The sequence below is a fragment of the Phyllobates terribilis genome, unplaced genomic scaffold, assembly GCF_046119375.1.
Source record: "Phyllobates terribilis strain yellow unplaced genomic scaffold, ASM4611937v1 Scaffold_2__4_contigs__length_985480577, whole genome shotgun sequence".
Taxonomy (NCBI): domain Eukaryota; kingdom Metazoa; phylum Chordata; class Amphibia; order Anura; family Dendrobatidae; genus Phyllobates; species Phyllobates terribilis.
This window is the reverse complement of record NW_027362762.1, coordinates 220,060,900-220,081,185: the sequence shown is the minus strand read 5'-3', so window position 1 is coordinate 220,081,185 and position 20,286 is coordinate 220,060,900. Positions and strand designations below refer to the sequence as shown.

The following is a 20,286-nucleotide window of genomic DNA, read 5'->3' as shown; positions in this document are numbered from 1 at the left end:
TTCTCAGTTGGTGTTCATTTAAAGCATTTATGTAAGAACTAGTGAAGATAGTATAAGATAATATAATATAGGATAATATAATAAATGTACAGTTTGTTATTATTAGCATGAAGTTTATGAGGAGTAATAAACTAGTCACAATGTTCGCCTGGGTATGTCACAGTGACTTATGATCAGAGCGCCATTTCCCGTCAGAGCTGCTCCCGGCACTGTGCGTGAATACATTGTAAATTAGCAGTAGTATCTCCCGCTTCATTACACTCCGCCGTCCATACTTTTTATAGGGTGCTCAATAAAAGGGAATAATGAAACAGGATAAAAATAAATGAAACAATCTGGAGCCTGCCCCATTGATGCTCTATGTCTATTTGTCTATGATGCAGAAACGGCCGGGGTATGATCGAGGGACATCCTGATTACAGATGACAACTGAACTGACCTAACAAAAAAGAACAAGGACGTTGTCATCTTAACTTCAACTCAAAAATAATGTGACATCTTTGTGTGGCCTCCCATTCAGCAATGTTCTCCGCCCTCAGCGGCAAGATAAATCCTCATTACTCTCCTTACTCCTCTGCTAATACCTTCACTGATTCCCTATTACCCAGAGAATTCAGATCAAAACACTAACAGTGACATACAAGGCTGTCCAAAACGTGTCCGCCCCATACACCTCTGACCACATCACCCACTACCTCCTCCTCTGTTCTGCTCCTGTCTGCAGATCACTACAGTCTCCAAGATTTCTCCAGAGCTTCCTCCCTTGTCTGGAACTGCCATTCAAAACATATAAAAGCAATTGTAAAGCCCATTTATCTAATAAAGCCTATGACACCAAATAACCGTGCGATCAGTACACTGCCGTATGTGCAGATTCTACTCTCACCTACTCCCTCCTTCTCCATGTAGGCAGGCCACCTGTCCCTATGTACATGCCACTCACTCATTTAGTCATGTTTATTGTACTTGATTATTGTTTAATGTACTTAACCTCAGACATGCCAGGCTTGGCTTGTCACTTTCCACAAGGAGAAACGTTACCCCTTAGACCTCAGCCCAGAGCCTCTCACCTAGCCAATCAGATCTCATACTTTGCACTGATGAGGGGAAAAAAATGTCTGAAAAAATTAGATTCTGGTTTGGCTTTTTATCATATTGTAAGGCTTATTAAAGAGTCGATATGGACTTCTAGGATTGCTACTTCAATTAGGCGGTTCTATAGTTCTAGTCGTTTTCCTCTCTGAAGAGACAATTTGCATATTTCATTTCCCAGAAAAGCACTGCAAGGCTTATAAGCCTCCGCATTCTGAAATGCCAGGCTCGGCTTGTCACTTTCCACAGGGAGAAATGTTACCCCTTAGACCTCAGTCCAGAGCCTCTCATCTAGCTAAATATGATCTCATACTTTGCACTGATAAGGGGCAAAACCCCAAAAACACCATGTGAGATTCTGATTTGGCTTTTATCCTAAGTCATATTGCAAGACTCATTAAAGAGTTGATATTGACTTTTAGGATTGCTACTTACATTAGGTGGTCCTAGAGTTCTAGTCCTCTTCCTCTCAGAAGAGACAATTTGCATATTTAATTTCCCAGAGGAGCATTGCAAGGTTTGTAATCCTCCTCACTCTGAAATGTTAGGCTTGGCTTGTCACTCTCTACAAGGAGAAACATTACCCCTTAGACCCCAGTACTTGACCCCTAAAAGAATGCCCACCATCTTCTGACAGCGGATGGTGCAGATCTAGAGTCCACAGCGATGTCTAGAGTATAGAAGAAGTAGCGGTGCTGCTGCCTGTACTGTACTCCCTGCCGTGGCAAAGCCACTGGGTCTTAGCAGACAAGCTGTGCCTGTGGCACATATCACCACAAATGGTTGATTTGTCCTGTAAGTGTTATATTGGAAAGCAGAAAAAAAGATAAACTGTGAACATCTTTAAGAGGTCTTTTATAAACTTTGTGGGACATATTATATACAGAATATAGTACATGCATACATATATACAAAAGATAATAAAAAAAATACCTGCAAAAAATAACCGATTGATCTTAAAGTGACTGTTTGCAGGATTGCACCTCCCAAACTATTTATATGCGCATGTAGCTCTTTCGAAGACAAGTCCAGCAACACCTTTACGTGACCAGTCTGTTCCTCCGTTACTGTGAAATCAGCAACTGAATTGATATGCAAGTGAAATGGTAGAACAGAAGCCCCTGTCACACCAGCTCTACAGCTCTATTCCCTGTCCAGCACCGCCTCCACCTGCTTGACTGACAGCTCCTTTGACTGAAGTCACACAGCATAGAGGCCATTGATCAAGCAGGAGGAGGCGGCGGCACTGGCAGGGGAATAGAGCTGGAGTGACAGAGTCTTCAGATATAACATTAGCATATGAATTCAAATTCTGATTTCACAGTAACAGAGGAGTGGACTGGCCATGTAAAGGTGTTGCTGGACTTGTCTTTTAAAGAGCTACATTCGCATACAGTATAAATATTTGGGGATGGTGGGTGAAATCCTTCTGACAAATTCCCTTTCAGTTGTACCCGAAAATTGATTGCTTTGGATGACATTGTTTATTTTCATCAACTAATGTCTATGATTACTTTAAAGCCTTCAACCGCTGAAGTGTATATATTGTTATATCAACAACATGATAAATATAGATCACTGTCCTATGTATAATGCTACACAAATGTACCAACATACACAAATGTACCAACATACACAAAAGTGTGGAGAAACAGAACATGCCCCTAATAACATGCCTGTATCGATCTCCATATCTGCATCATACGCCTAAGTGAGAGTGTCAATGAGACACCTCTGCCCACCCCTAGAGAAAAGTGAATTGTGCTTACGGTCTTATTATTGCATTCAATGCACTGTATAACAGCTCCCTCTAGTGGAAGTTACAGGTGCATCTCACTAAATTAGAATATCAAAAAGTTAATTTATTTCAGTTCTTCAATACAAAAAGTGAAAATCGTATATTATATAGAGTCATTACAGAGTGATCTATTTCAAGTGTTTATTTCTGTTAATGTTGATGAATATGGCTTACAGCCAATGAAAACACAAGTAAAATGATTTTAAAATCCGAAATGTTGGTCTACTGAAATGTATGTTCAGTAATTGCACTCAATACTTGGTCGGGGCTCCTTTTGCATCAAGTACTGCATCAATGCGGCGTGGCATAGAGGCGATCAGACTGTGGCACTGCTGAGGTGTTATGGAAGCCCAGGTTGCTTCGATAGCAGCCTTCAGGTCGTCTGCATTGTTGGGTCTGGTGTCTCTCATCTTCCTCTTGACAATACCCCATAGATTCTCTATGGGGTTAAGGTCAGGCGAGTTTGCTGGCCAATCAAGCACAGTGATACTGTTGTTTTTAAACCAGGTATTGGTACTTTTGGCAGTGTGGACAGGTGCCAAGTCCTGCTGGAGAATGAAATTTCCATCTCCAAAAAGCATGTCAGCAGAGGGAAGCATGAAGTGCTCTAACATTTCCTGGTAGATAAAACACAGTGGACCTACACCAGCAGATGCCATGGCTCCCCAAACCATCACTGATTGTGGAAACTTCACACTACACCTCAAGCAGCTTGGATTGTGTGCCTCTCCACTCTTCCTCCAGACTCCGGGACCTTGATTTCCAAATAAAAATTGGAACTCTGAGACCTTGTGGAGTGTGACAGTGACTGCCTTCTGGACATCTGTTAAGTCAGCAGTCTTCCCCATGTTTGTGGAGCTTACTGAAACAGACTAAGGGGCCTTTTTAAACGCTTAGGAAGATTTTGCAGGTGTTTTTTGTTAATTATTTTAATTTACTGAGATAATGACTTCTGTGTTTTCATTGACTGTAAGCCATAATCTTTAATATAAACAGAAATAAACAATTGAAATAGATCACTCTGTTTGTAATGAGACTATATAATATGAGTTTCAATTTTTGTATTGAAATAAATTAACTTTTTGATGAAATTCTAATTTAGTGAGATTAACCTGTATTATATAGAGTCATTACAAACAGAGTGATCTATTTCAAGTGTTTATTTCTGTTAATGTTGATGATTATGGCTTACAGGCAATGAAAACAAAAAAGTTATTAACTCCGTAAATTAGAATAATTAACAAAAAACACCTGCAAAGGCTTCCTAAGCATTTAAAAAGGTCCCTTAGTCTGTTTCAGTAGGCTTCACAATCATGGGGAAGACTGCTGACTTGACAGATGTCCAGAAGGCAGTCATTGACACAAAGTAAATGCAAAGTAAATTTTGCATTTTATTTGGAAATCAAGGTCCCAGAGTCTTAGGGAAGAGTGGCGAGGCACACAATCCAAACTGCTTGAGGTCTGGTGTGAAGTTTTCACAAACAGTGATGGTTTGGGGAGCCATGGCATCTGCTGGTGTAGGTCCACTGTGTTTTATCAAGACCAAAGTCAGTGCAGCCGTCTACCAGGAAATTTTAGAGCACTTCATGCTTCCCTCTGCCGACAAGCTTTTTGGAGATGGAAATTTCATTCTCCAGCAGGACTTGGCACCTGTCCACACTGCCAAAAGTACCAATAGCTGGTTTAAAAACAACAGTATCACTGTGCTTGATTGGCCAGCAAACTCGCCTGACCTTAATCCCATAGAGAATCTATAGGGTATTGTCAAGAGGAAGATGAGAGACACCAGACCCAACAATGCAGACGACCTGAAGGCTGCTATCAAAGCAACCTGGGCTTCCATAACACCTCAGCAGTGCCACAGGCTGATCGCCTCCATGCCACGCCGCATTGATGCAGTAATTGATGCAAAAGGAGCCTCGACCAAGTATTGAGTGCATTTACTGAACAGACATTTCAGTAGGCCAACATTTCGGATTTTAAAAAACATTTTTCAAACTGATGTTATGAAGTATTCTAATTTACTGAGATAATGACTTCTGTGTTTTCATTGGCTGTAAGCCATAATCATCAACATTAACAGAAATAAACACTTGAAATAGATCACTCTGTTTGTAATGACTCTATATAATATATGAATTTCACTTTTTGTATTGAAGAACTGAAAAAATTAACTTTTGATGATATTCTAATTTAGTGAGATGCACCTGTATATGCTAATATTTATGTCTATGCAAATGTTGTATATCAAAAAAATGGAGTGATGACCAGTATTAAGATATATCAGTAAATCATATAAAACTTATGCAGAAAAAAAATATTGCTCAAGGTTGGACATTTGCTTTCTAAGCAGTTTCTACAAACTTAAGAACAAAGACCAAAAATATAAAGATGCTACCTGCAGCGGTCGTCCGTCTTCTTGTCCAATCATATTTCTCCATTCAAGCAAAGAGCGTTGAATACTTTCCAGTCCAGTCTCCCACAGGCGAACGCTGCCCCCCATATCCACAGTGACAACTCCTTTATTTCCCAGTGATGCCACCAAAATGTCACTATCAGTAATTTTAGACAACCATGATGTATAGGGCGACACCGATGACGCTCTGCAAGACACATCATTACAATAAGCAGGTGTAGTATAAGGCAGCACAGTGGCTCAGTGGTCAGCGCTGGGGTCCTGTGTTCAAATCCCACCAAGGACAACATCTGCAAGGAGTTTGTATGTTCTCCCCATGTTTGTGTGGGTTTCCTCCGGGTTCTCCGGTTTCCTCCCACACTCCAAAGACATACTGATAGGGAATGTAGATTGTGAGCCCCGGTGGTGACAGTGATGATATTGTCTGTAAAGCGCTGTGGAATTAATGGCGCTATATAAGTGAGTAAAATAATAAAATAAATAAATAAATATAGAGAAGGATTATTATAGAGGAGACCTTGTTGTAGAGAATATCTATCTCAGCAGTCTTTACTATCATTTTATGTGAATCCAAAGATGCATCGGGAAACAATGGTTGGCACAATATGTGTGGAGTTGTCCCCTTTATGGTCCAACCAGTCAATGTGTTGAGATACTAGGACACTGTTGGCAGGTACAGTATGTGTACAAGACATTGGAAGACATTGCAAGTAGCATGAACACCATATTCCAGAGAAGAATAAAGGGCTCCCCTCACTATTGCATTTGCACCTGTTCTTTGTTGAGTTTTTAGTATTTGTGGCTTTTTTTTCCTTTGGTGATATTAATCTTTCAATTTGCGACTTCTTGGACATCTATTTTATGTGTTTTGTTTGGCATTGTGGGCAGAGCTGATGGTTTCAGGACAGAGGCGGACATATTATTGGTGCAACCCGTGTAGCCGCACAGGGGCCCAAGATGTAAAGGGGCCACAACCACCTCCAAATCAGATGGAATTATGCATTAAGAGGAGTTATTGGACTGCAAATAGCCATATACTGTACTTGCACAGGGGTCCTCTTATGTCTGTGTCCACCAGTGTTTCAGGATGTTTTCAAAATGTGTTGCAAATGTACCTCACTTCCCCCCAGAGTGATTTTATGTACGACAAAGTTTGATGCAATTTTTGTGTCAATTTTTTTCAACGTAAAAGACAAAAATACAGATTCTTTTTTAATTTAAGCTAATTTTTTAACTTGCAAGTGCTATTTTGAAGAACTTGGCATTAAAAAACAGAACTGAATTACCACAAAAAAGAAACGTGACTAAAAAAAAAAACCCACAAGTGATGAGTCTCTTTCTAGCTCATACTTTGGTCTTGATTAAACTAGATACATTGAATGTTGGGAGATCGTACAATGTTATAATACAAACAATACTTTCTTTAGATTGATTGAATGAATGAATGAATGAATGAATGAATGAGCAAGCAATTACAATTTGTAGGCTCTAAAATGTGTGGATTATGACATAATAAGGGTTTTTTTTATTATTATTTATATAATTCATTTACATAGCAACACTGTCATCACTGTCCCCATAGGGAATCTATATTGTAAGCCCCAATCAGTATGTTTTTTGAGTTTGGGAGGAAACCGGAGAACCCGAAGGAAACCCACATGAGGAGAACATCCAAATTCCTAGCAGATGTTGTCCATGGTGGGATTTGAACCAATGAGCCTAATGCGCACGGCAGCAGTGCTAACCACTGAGCCACCATACTAACTAATTAAGTTAGACAGTGGCTATTGCGTTAAATAAAAAAATTAAAAAAAACATAATAGGATGTGTTTACCATGTGCAGTCATGGTCAAAAGTGTTGGCATACTTGAAATTGTTCCAGAAAATAAAGCATTTCTTAAAGAAAATTATTGCAATTATACATGTTTTGTTATTCTCAGGTTTATTTCCTTTGTGTGTATTGGAACAAAACAAAAAAAAATTAAAAAAAGCAAATTGGACATAATTTCACACAAAACCCCAAAAATTGGCTGGACAAAATTGTTGGCACCCTGAACTTAATATTTGGTTGCACTCCCTTAGGATTAAATAACTGCAATGAATCGCTTCCTATAGCCGCCAACAAGCTTCTTACATCTCTCAACTGGAATTTTGGACCACTATTTCCTTTGCAAACTGCTTCAGGTCTCTCATATTAAAAGGGTGCCTTCTCCCAACAGCAATTTTAAGATCTCTTCACAGGTGTTCAATAGGATTTAGATCCGGACTCATAGCTGGCCACTTCAGAATTCTCCAGAACTTTGCTTTCATCCATTTCTGAGTGCTTATTGAATTATGTTTGGGGTCATTGTCCTGCTGGAAGACCCATGACCTAGGATGCAAACCCAGCTTTCTGACACTGGGCACTACATTGCAACCCAAAATCTTTTGGAAATCTTCAAATTTCATTTTGCCTTGCACACAGTCAAGGCACCCAGTGTGAGAGGCAGCAAAACAACCCCAAAACACGTTTGAACCTCCACCATATTTGACTTTAGGTACTGTGTTCTTTTCTTTGTAGCCCTCATTCCGTTTTACGTAAACAGAAGAATGATGTACTTTACCAAAAAGGTCTATCTTGGTCTCATCTGTCCACAAGACACTTTCCCAGAAGGATTTGGGCTTACTCACATACATTTTGGCAAACTGCAGTCCAGCTTTTTTATGTCTCTGTGTCAGCAGTGGGGTCCTTTTGGGTCTCCTGCCATAGCGTTTCATATTATTCAAATGTCGACAGATAGTTTGCACTGACATTGATACACCCTGAGCCTGCAGGACAGCTTGAGTTTCATTGGAACTTGATGAAAGGTTGCAACAACGGATAATCCGGATGGTGGATAAGCAGCTCCAATCAATTTTCCTCTTCCGTCAATGTCCAGAGAGATTAGCTAAAGTGCCATGAATTGTAAACTTCTTGATTATGTTGCACACCATGGACAAAGGAGCATCAAGATCTCTGGTGATGTACTTGTAACCTTGAAAATGTTGATATTGTTCAACAATTTGGGTTCTCAAGTCCTCAGACAGTTCTCTTCTCCTCTTTCTGTACTCCATGCTTAGTGTGGCACACACAGACACACATTGCAAAGATTGAGTCAACTTCTCCCCTTTTTATCTGGTTTCAGGTTTGATTTTCATATTGCCCACAATAAAGTCGTACAAGTTATGATTTATAGCATATTTAAGGCAAGGCTGAATTCCCTTTTGCTCGAGAGTGCCACTTATATTTATCAGATCACGGTTTGTCTTTTGTAAGCTGCACTAGATAAATGATACCTGGAAAGTGCCTGCCCTCTGTTACAGCTGACACCACCGAAAACGTATTGCCTCCAGGACGCTGACCCTGCTTCTAGGCACCAGACACTACTGACCTGCTGGTAAAAAGCTGACACCACAGGCTTCTGGGGGCAGTTCAGCCATTGTGTCCTAAAGTCAAATAAGATGTCTACTTTTTTTTTTTTGCACCATTAGGTAACAGATTTAAGTAAATTTCTTGTAGATCATTGTAAAAAAATAATTTATTTGCTTATTATAATGTAAATACTATATACCTCTTAGCTTTGTACAGAATCATATATAGAGCGTGTTTGATATGTACCCTGCAGGTGAATGATCCAGCTACTTTCATTAGTGTAATGAGACTTGATGTATTTTTTTATCTATGGAGATAGGAAGAAGGCACACAATTCCTCTTGCTCATAATGACATGTCTCCTGGCTGGAGATGAAGCTTGACAAGAAACCAATGGCTTCAGGGTGTGAACTAGAAGTGGCACATTTATAAGAGACTGTCAAGTATACTTGTGTGACTCAGGGGAAGATGATGTTCAGACAAAGATTTGGGTCACTCTAGGAAAAAGTAATTAGGTGCTAGAGTGATAGAGAAGCATTCACCAGGCAGGTAATAATCCAGAGGTTATGGCAAAGATCATTACTACGTGGGCGACAACATAGATCAGAACCTACTCAAGTGTCTGAGCTCAGCAAAGGTTGACCGATCTCACAGTACAGATAGGTTTTCACATCTCCCATGTAACAGGCCGAAGTATGAATCTCAGAATTGTCTGTAACTAATAGTGGTTGAAAACAAACAAGAAAATAAAAGTTGCTCAACGAGCTGCAGGGAACAACAGAACAGGGTCAAGAATGAAAAATGAATTTATCACTGAATTCTAAACTCAGAATTCTTAGAAAAACATCAAAAGCTTGTATACACGAGCATTTCTGACCATAACGAGGGCCGAGCAACAATATAACAAGTCATCTGGGGCTCTGTCACACAGTCAAAACTGTATGGGGACAGAACGATCACAAACACAATTCTTCTGTCCCCGTATATCAAACATATCTGCCGCAGCACATTCAAGAGAAAGCCCATCTGTCTGTTCTGCCTTTATGCTCACAGGAAGCGAGGAGAGAACGACAGTCAGATATAGCATATGCCTATTCTATGGGAGATCCACCCCTACGTCCTGTAGCCCATCGGGTCTCTACTGCTAGATTTGCCAGTACAATAAGCAGCGGACAGCATATTGTCTAATAAGTGTCTCGGGAATTAAACATCATATTTATTAAAGAGATTTGCTGTTTTGCCATTTAGCACATTAGCTGTCAGATGCCACTTCTTTCACTAAATATGACATAAGTAAACCCAACAATACAGTCATTTTTCAAATATTATTTCTTATGCCCAATGTTCACACTATGTTTGTGTCTACTTGTCTTTTGTTACTCCGTCACAGACTATATGACATTCATTGCCTCTAAGATAGGTTTAAACAAGTATCAGGAGCCAAATAGTCATGAAAGAAAAATCTGCTATTACTTTCCTAAATATTAGATTAGATTTTGGCATTACTGAATGACAAGCTAATGTGTATAAAGGCCTTCGGACTCTCCCACTGACTGACATAGGGGAAACGAAGATCAGGAATGCTGACGTTGGTCCTATCATTTCATCTCAAATAAAATAGTGGATGCCAGCGGCATGCATGCTCTTACGGGAGGGGGTGGACATTTGTGAGGGGGTAGAGCCCCTCCTCCAAAGACCAGGAGATGGCAAGAAACATTGATACAGTGCCTAATCTGTGTGTATACCGCGTGGTGAAAAAAGGATTAATTTTGGTTGATTTCTACATGTTACTATTATAATATCCAATAATACACTAGAAAACATATTGATTACAAATATCTTACTTTGGAACTGGAATATACTTTAGTTTCTTCGAATTAAGATCTGTAACTTCTAAGTATGAAGATGCATTTGGAGGAAGAACATCTACAATGGAAAAAAAATTGTATAAGAACTAGAAAAATTATACATTACAGATAATATGTCAAAGGGAACCTGTCAAGTTGTACTTTCTGATCTGTGGACAGCACGGTATGAAGGTGAACTTGAGCAGAAAGATATATAGGTTTGTTGGAAAAGATTCAATATAACTTGTATTTTATTCATTGAAATCTGTGCTGTTTGTCGGTATATAAGTCCAATGGGTTGTCCTATTAGTGATTTACAGTTATCTCTTGCATGCACAGTACTAAATGGAAGACTGTCAGTCAATAGGACCGCCTATTGGACAAACACTAGAGATTTCAATTAATAAAATAAAAGTTTTATGGATGTTTCCATAAAAAAAAGTTTATTAATCTGATTAGCTCCTACTCTTTAAAATCCTGCTTGCAAATCAGATACAATTTTCAACATTAAAAGTTCTCTTTAAATTATATTTCATCATGAAACAAAATGCAAAATAAGTGTCCACAAAAAGAAACTTTAACAAGTATAAAAATCAGTTCAAGTGGAGGCAATAATTATGATTATGAAGGCATATAAAGTACAATGGGATATTTGCATTGCACAAGCTGAGAAGCCTATTAAGAGTAATGTATAGAATTTCTGACATTCCTTCAGTCTTCTTGACGTATAATAATATATTTATAGACTGTTGCAACATGATGGATGACCCTTCACATTATGAAAAAAGTAATCAAAGGAAGCAAACCACGTTATATGCGATGCTGTATAAATTATACATCCAGATCTCTGATGGGTCTTAATCAGCACTGTTGTTTTGATGCAACTATAGAGTCAAAGTTGAAAATTCTCCAGCTTCTTAGTTTATATACATAAAAGGAGCAGGATATTCATTATCTGAATCACAAATTCTAACAGATTAAACAAAGATTAACATTGTTCTGATATTTTAAAAATATTCCTAGCCAGTGACACATCTGAACTGTCACATGGACTACATCTCAGTAGGTATTACAAAGTAATTACCGAAATTAGACTTGAGACTTATTGTCTTTGAAATGCAAGATATATTCATAAATGTGTCAATCAGCAACCCCTTAGGTGCAGCCAGTGTACAAATCCAGCAGTTTATAACACTTTTGCTATACACATTAAAAATGCACCATTGCATATAAACATGATTAAAGGAATTGATCAGCTTGGAAGTCCTGTATGATGTATGTCCATCATGGTATAGGACAGGAGAAGGTGAGCAGGTTGATACATAGTTTTGGGCAAAATATTCAGTACAATGGGTATTTTATTTATTGAAATTCCTATTTTGTCTAGGCATAGCTGTCAAATAGGAAGGTGATGGGTGTGAGATACCTGTAAATCCTTGATTAGCACCACCCTCTTAGATTAACAGACAAATATTAGTGATGTAGAGATTTAGGCCCTTCCTCTTAACATGTTATGCTCACCGTAGAGTCTATTTCTCACAGCCTTCACTGGAGGATACAGGAATCATGGGTAGGGTGAGCCATGATCCACAAAGAGGGCAGAATGTCTTCAATGAGGTGGAAGTAAGAGCCCATGTTGGGTAGGAAGTAGGCGACTGGGTGGAGGACTAGGATGTCTTTGGTGGAACATTACAAAAGGCGAGCAGCAGGGCAGCAGCACCACCTCAGATCCCCTATAGACAGAAGTCATAATAACAAGAACACCACCTTCCAAAAAAGGAAAGGTCTCACAAATGTATCCGAGGACTGTATGGAGTAACTGAGGGGACAACGTCTTGAAGAGGTTTCAACATGGGATTTGGAACCTAAAGGCTTCTGAAAAATAATGCACAAAGCAAGCCCAGATTGTTGAAGGGAAAGGATTGAGGGAAGAGAAATAATCATTGGAGAGATATGGCTCTCCTTAAATCAATGGAAATATGATTATCAGATTATGGTGAGAAATGTAAGAAGAAAAAGGCTTCCTTGCCTTTATCATGGTATGGCCAACCTGTTCGGAAAAGCTGCTTCCATAGCACAGTCACTGATGTATGATAATGGGAAAAAAGATGATCTGGGAGAAGCAATTGAATGTCTGAGACTAGGTTGATTATGTCCGTGTACTAGAAGCATTTTGGCCAGTCATAGGGCACAAAGATCACTGGAACTACTTTCACTGAGATCTTCTTGAGAACCCTAGGGAGAAGTGGGAAAATGTAGGAGACAAAGAAGAGATTCAATGGAGGTGATTGTAAAAGAATCATGAGTTCTGGAGGACATGAGGTTGATGCCTGGAGTGAGCTAAAAATTGGCAAATCATGGAGAATATAATAGTGCGTAGACACCCCTCCCTCCCAGCCCCAGCTGTTTTCTACTCCAGGTATGTGGGCTTTTAAGACAACTAGAATGTAGCACTCTTCCCAGTGAGGAATCCAAGATACTGCTTTCATAACTGCCTTGTTGTGGGTTCTGCCTTAGTGGGCCATACTCTCTTTCTGGTGGATAAGGGAAAGAAGAATTGCCCTGAGTTTAAGGATGTTGATGAGCAGATGGGACTCTTACAAGTCCCAGCGGCCCTGAACTGCGAGAAAAAGAAACACTCCTCTGCTGCCTAGGAGATTGGCATCTGTAGATCGAACCAGCCAGTGATTCAGAAAGAATGAGCAGCCTAGTGAATTAGGGATAAGTGCAGCCAATATAGAATAGGATGATCCAAATAGAAGGTTACTTGTTCCACTTAGGTGCTGGTGGGGGTCCAGGAGGAAAGAGGACCCAAAAAAGAAGCCAGAATCACTTGTCCTAAAGACGTGGATCTTCCCTGGTCATAGAGCAGCACTCAACACTGCTACTTGTAGGCAGGCTACCAAGAGTCTGCATCAAGGACTGTACACTTTTTCATAAGAAACTGACGGTTTCCAATTAGTTTGGCTGTTGGTGAGCAACAAATAACAGTGTTATTTCCAAGCACTGTTACCTTGTCCCGCATTGTGGGATGGTTAGTCAAAATCACTTGGTTTCCCCAACCACGTTACAGAGAGAAAACATTATTAAAAAACACATAAATAAATTAAGGCATAAACAAATCTTAACAATTCATTCCTACTGACAATAAGCCAAAATGCACTCTCTCGGGGATAGTAGGAGGAAATGACTTATTTTACTTTATTGTCTGACTCCTAGCGGCAGCTGTCTATACCCATGGTTCCTGTATCGCCCAAAGAAGCAACCGTAAAAATGTAGGCCTCAATTCATCAAAGAACTTTTTTGTGGGAAATCTGGTGTAAAACACTTTGATCAGTTGCAACATTTCTGCCAACTCATATTTTAAACCAAGTTCTACCAAAATGAGAGAAGCTGGGGCAGAAGGGAGCATGACGCTACAACTAGATGGCCATAAGCATCTACGCCCATGATTACTGTATCCCCCAAAGAACTGAAGGCAAAAATTTAGGCCTCAATTCATCAAAGTGCTTTCGAAGGAAATCTGGTGTAAAACACTTTGATAAGGTGCAACTTTTTTGCGCAACTCGCATTTTACGCCTGTTTCGCCAAGCTCCACCAAAATGAGTAAAGCTGGAGCGCATGGGAGCATGACGCTACAACTCGTCTAATTCATGACGAACTGTGGTGTCCTTACACCAGGCGTCTTACTCCAGTCACTGACTGGAGTAAGATTTGTGGCAAGGCGCAAGCCACTTTGCAGACAAGCTTGATTCATTAGGAGGCGTGTACCTTTTAATGAATCAAGAACATCTGACTCCAACATGCCAGTCTTGATGAATTGAGGCCTTAGGGTCTTTAAGAATAACACATGCAGCCTTATGGCTGGACATGTACTCATACTATTATAAAGGTCATTACCGTATACAGCACAAAGCATTGCATGTTTAAAGCTGTAGCATAATAAATCTCTCACTTAATCATAATCAAGGAGCGCTATCTTTAGTTTTGTTTTTCTAATGCTGCAGAACATTCGCTGCTAATATGTAGAAAAGCGGTTCAGTTAGCAACAAATTAAATATCTCTTAAAGATCCTGGTGAAAATGATTATTTCTGTAATTTTCAAAGCTCACTCCTGATCAAGAGACCCAATTACAATAAAGGTAAGGTATGGTAACCAAAAACAGTAAAACTTTCTCCCCTGCTATTTACATCTTTTCCAAAATAAAATGCTTGTCTATTTGTTATGAGGAATAATGTGGCTGCAGTAAAAGCGGCTTCAGAGTTAGTAAATGAGTCACGCAGCCAAAAATATGCCTCTTTCTTCTCACATTCTTCGCACCCACTATGTAAAGTTAATTTGTCACCTCAAATTCACACTGTTCATGAATATACTAAATTAAGAAACACTAAATGACACAGAATTCTTGTTTGAATAGCCCAATTAAAATCAGGAAAGAGACAACACAGCACAAGACTCCCAGCAGCAGTGACCTTGAATATGTCAAATTGGCACTACATTGGCCAACAACCAACTCAAACAATCACAGTGTATTCATTTGTATCCCAATGACACCAACATATTCTGAAGAGCTGTACATGGATAACCAGCAGTGCCATTGATCCTGGGAGTCCACGGTTCAGCTAAATGAAATATTTTCTGACCCTCTTTCACAAATTTGCCTTAGCTGCTATAGTATAATAAACTGGCAGGTTGTTAAATGAATGATGAGATGTTGCTCTTATCTGTACATATTGCATGTGATTTGATTGAAGGGAAAGTGGAGCCAGCTTTCATTGGCCGCAGGGATTGCATGACAAAATAATGGTACACAATCCCTGGGAAAGCCAGTGCCAACACCGCTGGAATGGTGCCAGCACTAGAGGCGGGTATAAGGTCACGGGCCACACTACCAAAATTTGGTCAGTATTTGGTCAGTATTTTTTCTCAGGAGTGGGAGCCAAAACCAGGAGTGGGTGATAAATGCGGAATTGGTGACTTGTTTCTATTATACCTTTTCTCTGATTGTTCCTCACCTGGTTTTGGCCCCCACTCCTGAGAAAAAAATACTGATCGAATACTAACCAAATATGGATAGTGGGGCAATGGCCTAAGTGTTATTATTTTACAAGGGGAAAACATAGGGATTGAGAAGGGGTTGTCCAAGTAGTGAACAACCCCTTTAAGCGTGTGGTACCAATTACTGCTGATGTAGGGGAATGGAGGTGTCCACTCCTGTCCCGAGAACCCCCAGGGGATTCACCAGCTTCCTTGTGGGCCAGTCCGAGCCTGTATAGATAGATCTGCTCAGGTATTGGAAAAAATGTAACGCAGTGATAAGATGATTCTATATAATTTCAGTAGTGATTACTTATGATGTTTTCTACGGGAACAGAATCTGGCTTTTTCAAGTTTCCTCTGCACTCGGCATTTTGCAAAACTTAACATGATATGACATTTGTAAGACTCAGGCTTAGCTCAGAATAGATGACCACGAAAGCAAAACTTTATATTTCATAACAATCAGTTTTTTTTTATTTCAATGCGTTTCTGAAAAGCACTATTGAATAATACAGTGAAGGGAGGGCATCAATACTAAAAGGTCCAAAATGACATCACAGCCACGAATACATCTTTATTCTGAAGCGCTAGCTCTCACGGGAATACCTGCCCAGCTTTATCAGAGATCAGATGAGATGAGCGTCTTCAGCCTGACAAGCTTTTCTGATCTCTGATCAAGCTGTCAGGCACTTGTCACATATTCATCTGAGATTACATCAGCCTGACACTGGAAATTCAGGCCAGCTGTCACTGTACTGTAGTGCATATTCATAAGTAAATCCCATACAAGTATATTAAAGCAAGCCAAATTTTATATGTGCAGGGTGTTTTGAAAACAATGTCCAAATAATCATATGGATCAATTACAGACAAAATCCTGGACTTGTGACATTTTCAAGTGAAGCCAGTATTTCCATACATTGCCTATGGCCTAAAAGTGAACATGTCACCTTGAGAAACGCTATAGATCCGCAGATGAAGGGTCAATCTGTAGGTAAATAGTATTTAAACCCTGGAGAGCCAGTTTACTGGAGCAGCAGCTACAGGAAGAAAATGAAGTTTTATTCTCCCTGTAGCCACTGTTTCCATTCATTTCAGCGGTGCAGGGAAATATTACAGTCACTGATCACTAAACAGGCAGCGCGCTTTAATCACTTCTCTGCATATAGGCTGTCAAAGTGCAGAGGAGTGATTACAGCCATGCTCACTGTGTAGGGAGTGGTGACTGTTGCAGCTTCTTGTATCACCCTGTTGACTGGAAGTGAGCAGCTGCAGGGAGGATAGAACAGAATTTTCTCTTTACAACTGCTGCTCCAATAAGCCGATAGGGTTTGAACAGGATTTATCTGCAGTTTGCCCATATATTTGCAGGTAAATAGCATTTCTTGACAGGTTCCCTTTAAAACTCGTTCTAGAGGCAACACATCTCGCTACATTATTTATTATGAGATAAGGTAGTCCACATAAAAGACTGCTAGTACTGAACCAATCCTTAGTTTAAGGGGCTAGAGTGGTTATTCCTATTTTAGCAAGTCATTGCATATTCAAGAGGCTATGCCCTTGTTTAACAAATAACAAGGGTCCAATCTCTGGACCCCCTGTCAATCCTGAAAATGAAGGAGCCACGGCTCTGCTTCAGCATGGTCTTCTTCACAGTTATTCCTGGCCACAAGCTGCAGTTACTTGCACAGACGTGTAGCTAAAAGGGTCTTTGCGCAAGGAAATGTAATGAAGGCGATGCAGTACAGAAGTAGTGCAGTGATTCCTTCTTCTTGTTTTGCAAGAGCCCTAGAGACAAGACCCCAGCAATCATTATGTAATAGCATATCCTAGCATTATGACATCATTTACTAAAATGGGAATACCCCTATAAGCACTGCAGCTCCTTCAGTGATTTTTACCTATAACATGAAAGACAATACTTCATGTTCTTCAGTATGGAGCCAGTAGAGCAGTATCACATTACAGCCGGCAGCATTTGTAGTATTACAGTACAGTAGTATCACAATACAGCTGACAGTACTTGTATCAGAGTACAGTAGTATCATATTACAGCCGACAGTACTTGTAGTATCACAGGACAGTCAACAGTACTTGTAATACAGTACAGTAATATCACATTACAGCTGACAGTATTTGTAGTATCACAGGACAGTCAACAGTACTTGTGATACAGTACAGTAGTATCATATTACAGCTGACAGTATTTATAGTATCACATTACAGCTGACAGTATTTGTAGTATCACAGGACAGTCAACAGTACTTGTAATACAGTACAGTAATATCACATTACAGCTGACAGTACTTGTAGTATCACAGCACAGTCAACAGTACTTGTAATACAGTACAGTAATATCACATTACAGCTGACAGTACTTGTAGTATTACAGTACAGTAATATCACATTACAGCTGACAGTATTTGTAGTATCACAGGACAGTCAACAGTACTTGTAATACAGTACAGTAATATCACATTACAGCTGACAGTATTTGTAGTATCACAGGACAGTCAACAGTACTTGTAATACAGTACAGTAATATCACATTACAGCTGACAGTATTTGTAGTATCACAGGACAGTCAACAGTACTTGTAATACAGTACAGTAATATCACATTACAGCTGACAGTATTTGTAGTATCACAGGACAGTCAACAGTACTTGTAATACAGTACAGTAATATCACATTACAGCTGACAGTATTTGTAGTATTACAGTACAGTAGTATCACAATACAGCTGACAGTACTTGTATCAGAGTACAGTAGTATCATATTACAGCCGACAGTACTTGTAGTATCACAGGACAGTCAACAGTACTTGTAATACAGTACAGTAATATCACATTACAGCTGACAGTATTTGTAGTATCACAGGACAGTCAACAGTACTTGTAATACAGTACAGTAATATCACATTACAGCTGACAGTACTTGTAGTATCACAGCACAGTCAACAGTACTTGTAATACAGTACAGTAATATCACATTACAGCTGACAGTATTTGTAGTATCACAGGACAGTCAACAGTACTTGTGATACAGTACAGTAATATCACATTACAGCTGACAATTTGTAGTATCACAGTGCAGTAGTATCACAGTGCAGTAGTATCATATTACAGCTGTCAGTACTTATAGTATCACATTACAGCCGACAGTACTTGTATCACATTACAGCCGACAGTACTTGTATCACATTACAGCCGACAGTACTTGTATCACATTACAGCCGACAGTACTTGTATCACATTACAGCCGACAGTACTTGTATCACATTACAGCCGACAGTACTTGTATCACATTACAAGTACTTAACTTACACATTATAGTACTACTTATTAGTAGTATCACATTACAGCTGACAGTACTTATATCACAGTACAGTTGTATCACATTACAGCTGACAGTACTTATATCACAGTACAGTTGTATCATATTACAGTCAACAGTACTTGTAATATCACATTACAGTCGACACTACTTGTAGTATCATAGTGCAGTAGTGTATTACAGCTGACAGTACTTGCAGTATCACATTACAGCTGACATTACGCGAATCACATTACAAGTGCTACTTATTTGTAGTATCACATTACAGCAGACAGTACTTGCTCTCAAATTAAAAACAAAAAAGGCAAGAGAAACTGCTGGACATTTTTTTACCATTATCATGAACTATTTGATAATTAACTACTACTGAAATGTTAATGGCCTCTTTACATATGTGTTATATCATTGGCTGTATATACAGTGGATACGGAAAGTATTCAGACCCCTTTAAATTTTTCACTCTGTTTCATTGCAGCCATTTGGTAAATTCTAAAAAGTTCATTTTTTTTCTCATTAAAGTACACTCTGCACCCCATCTTGAGTGAAAAAAAACAGAAATGTAGAAATGTTTGCAAATGTATTAAAAAAGGAAAACTGAAATATCACATGGTCATAAGTATTCAGACCCTTTGTTCAGACACTCATATTTGACCCTCAACTGGTGAGGTGGGGTTTTTGTCACGCAGCTGTTGATGTGGGGTTTCCTATACCCCAGTGTTTAGAAAACTCTTATTTTTACAGAAAATGCAAAGATCACGTTTGTTTTAATCGTTTTCTTATTGGCGATTGATTACACATGAGTATAACAAATTTTTGACACCCACAAATGGATGGAAGCTAGTGAGACACGTATCCTCATACCAGCATTTTTCAAAGAATGGCAGCCGAACAAAAATTCCCTGGGGTGTGGCAAACCCCACCTCACCAGTTGAGGGTTATGTTAGAACCCTCCTGTTTGTTTTTTCCCATCTTGTGTTTTGCGGTCACGTGACCATCTGCCTTTATATTCCAGCTCCGCCCTTTTGGCTGTGCTGGACTTCAGTGTTTGACTGTTTCTCTAGCCAGGTGCTTCTGTGCCTTTCTCTGTCAGTTCGTTTGGTCCGTCTGGGACCTTTAGTACCTTTTTGTCAGTTTTTCTTTTGTGTTCTGCAACAATTTCTCTGTTTAGGAGGTGTCCCTTTTTGTCCCAGTCCTTAGTTCTTTTATGCTATAGGTCTTCGTTCAGACTAGCCGAGGACTAAGGCGGGTCTGCTCACTAGGAACAGTCAGCCCGCTACATCGTAGGGATTCAGCTTAGTTTTACTGTAGGGACAGCTTTCCCCTATCTTTCCTTAGTAATTGTTTCAGATCATAACAGGTTAAGTCAC

At 39.5% G+C, this 20,286-nt stretch overlaps 1 protein-coding gene across 1 annotated transcript in view; it reads right to left on the bottom strand.

Moving 5' to 3' along the window:
- VWA8 (von Willebrand factor A domain containing 8) overlaps positions 1-20,286 on the bottom strand; it is a 524,780-nt gene that overhangs the window by 149,169 nt on the left and 355,325 nt on the right. The window contains exons 37-38 of the mRNA XM_073663915.1: positions 10,541-10,622; positions 5,289-5,493 (exon numbers count right to left, since the gene is read on the bottom strand). Coding sequence (XP_073520016.1) covers positions 5,289-5,493; positions 10,541-10,622 — 287 coding nt within the window. The remainder of the gene's footprint in view (positions 1-5,288; positions 5,494-10,540; positions 10,623-20,286) is intronic.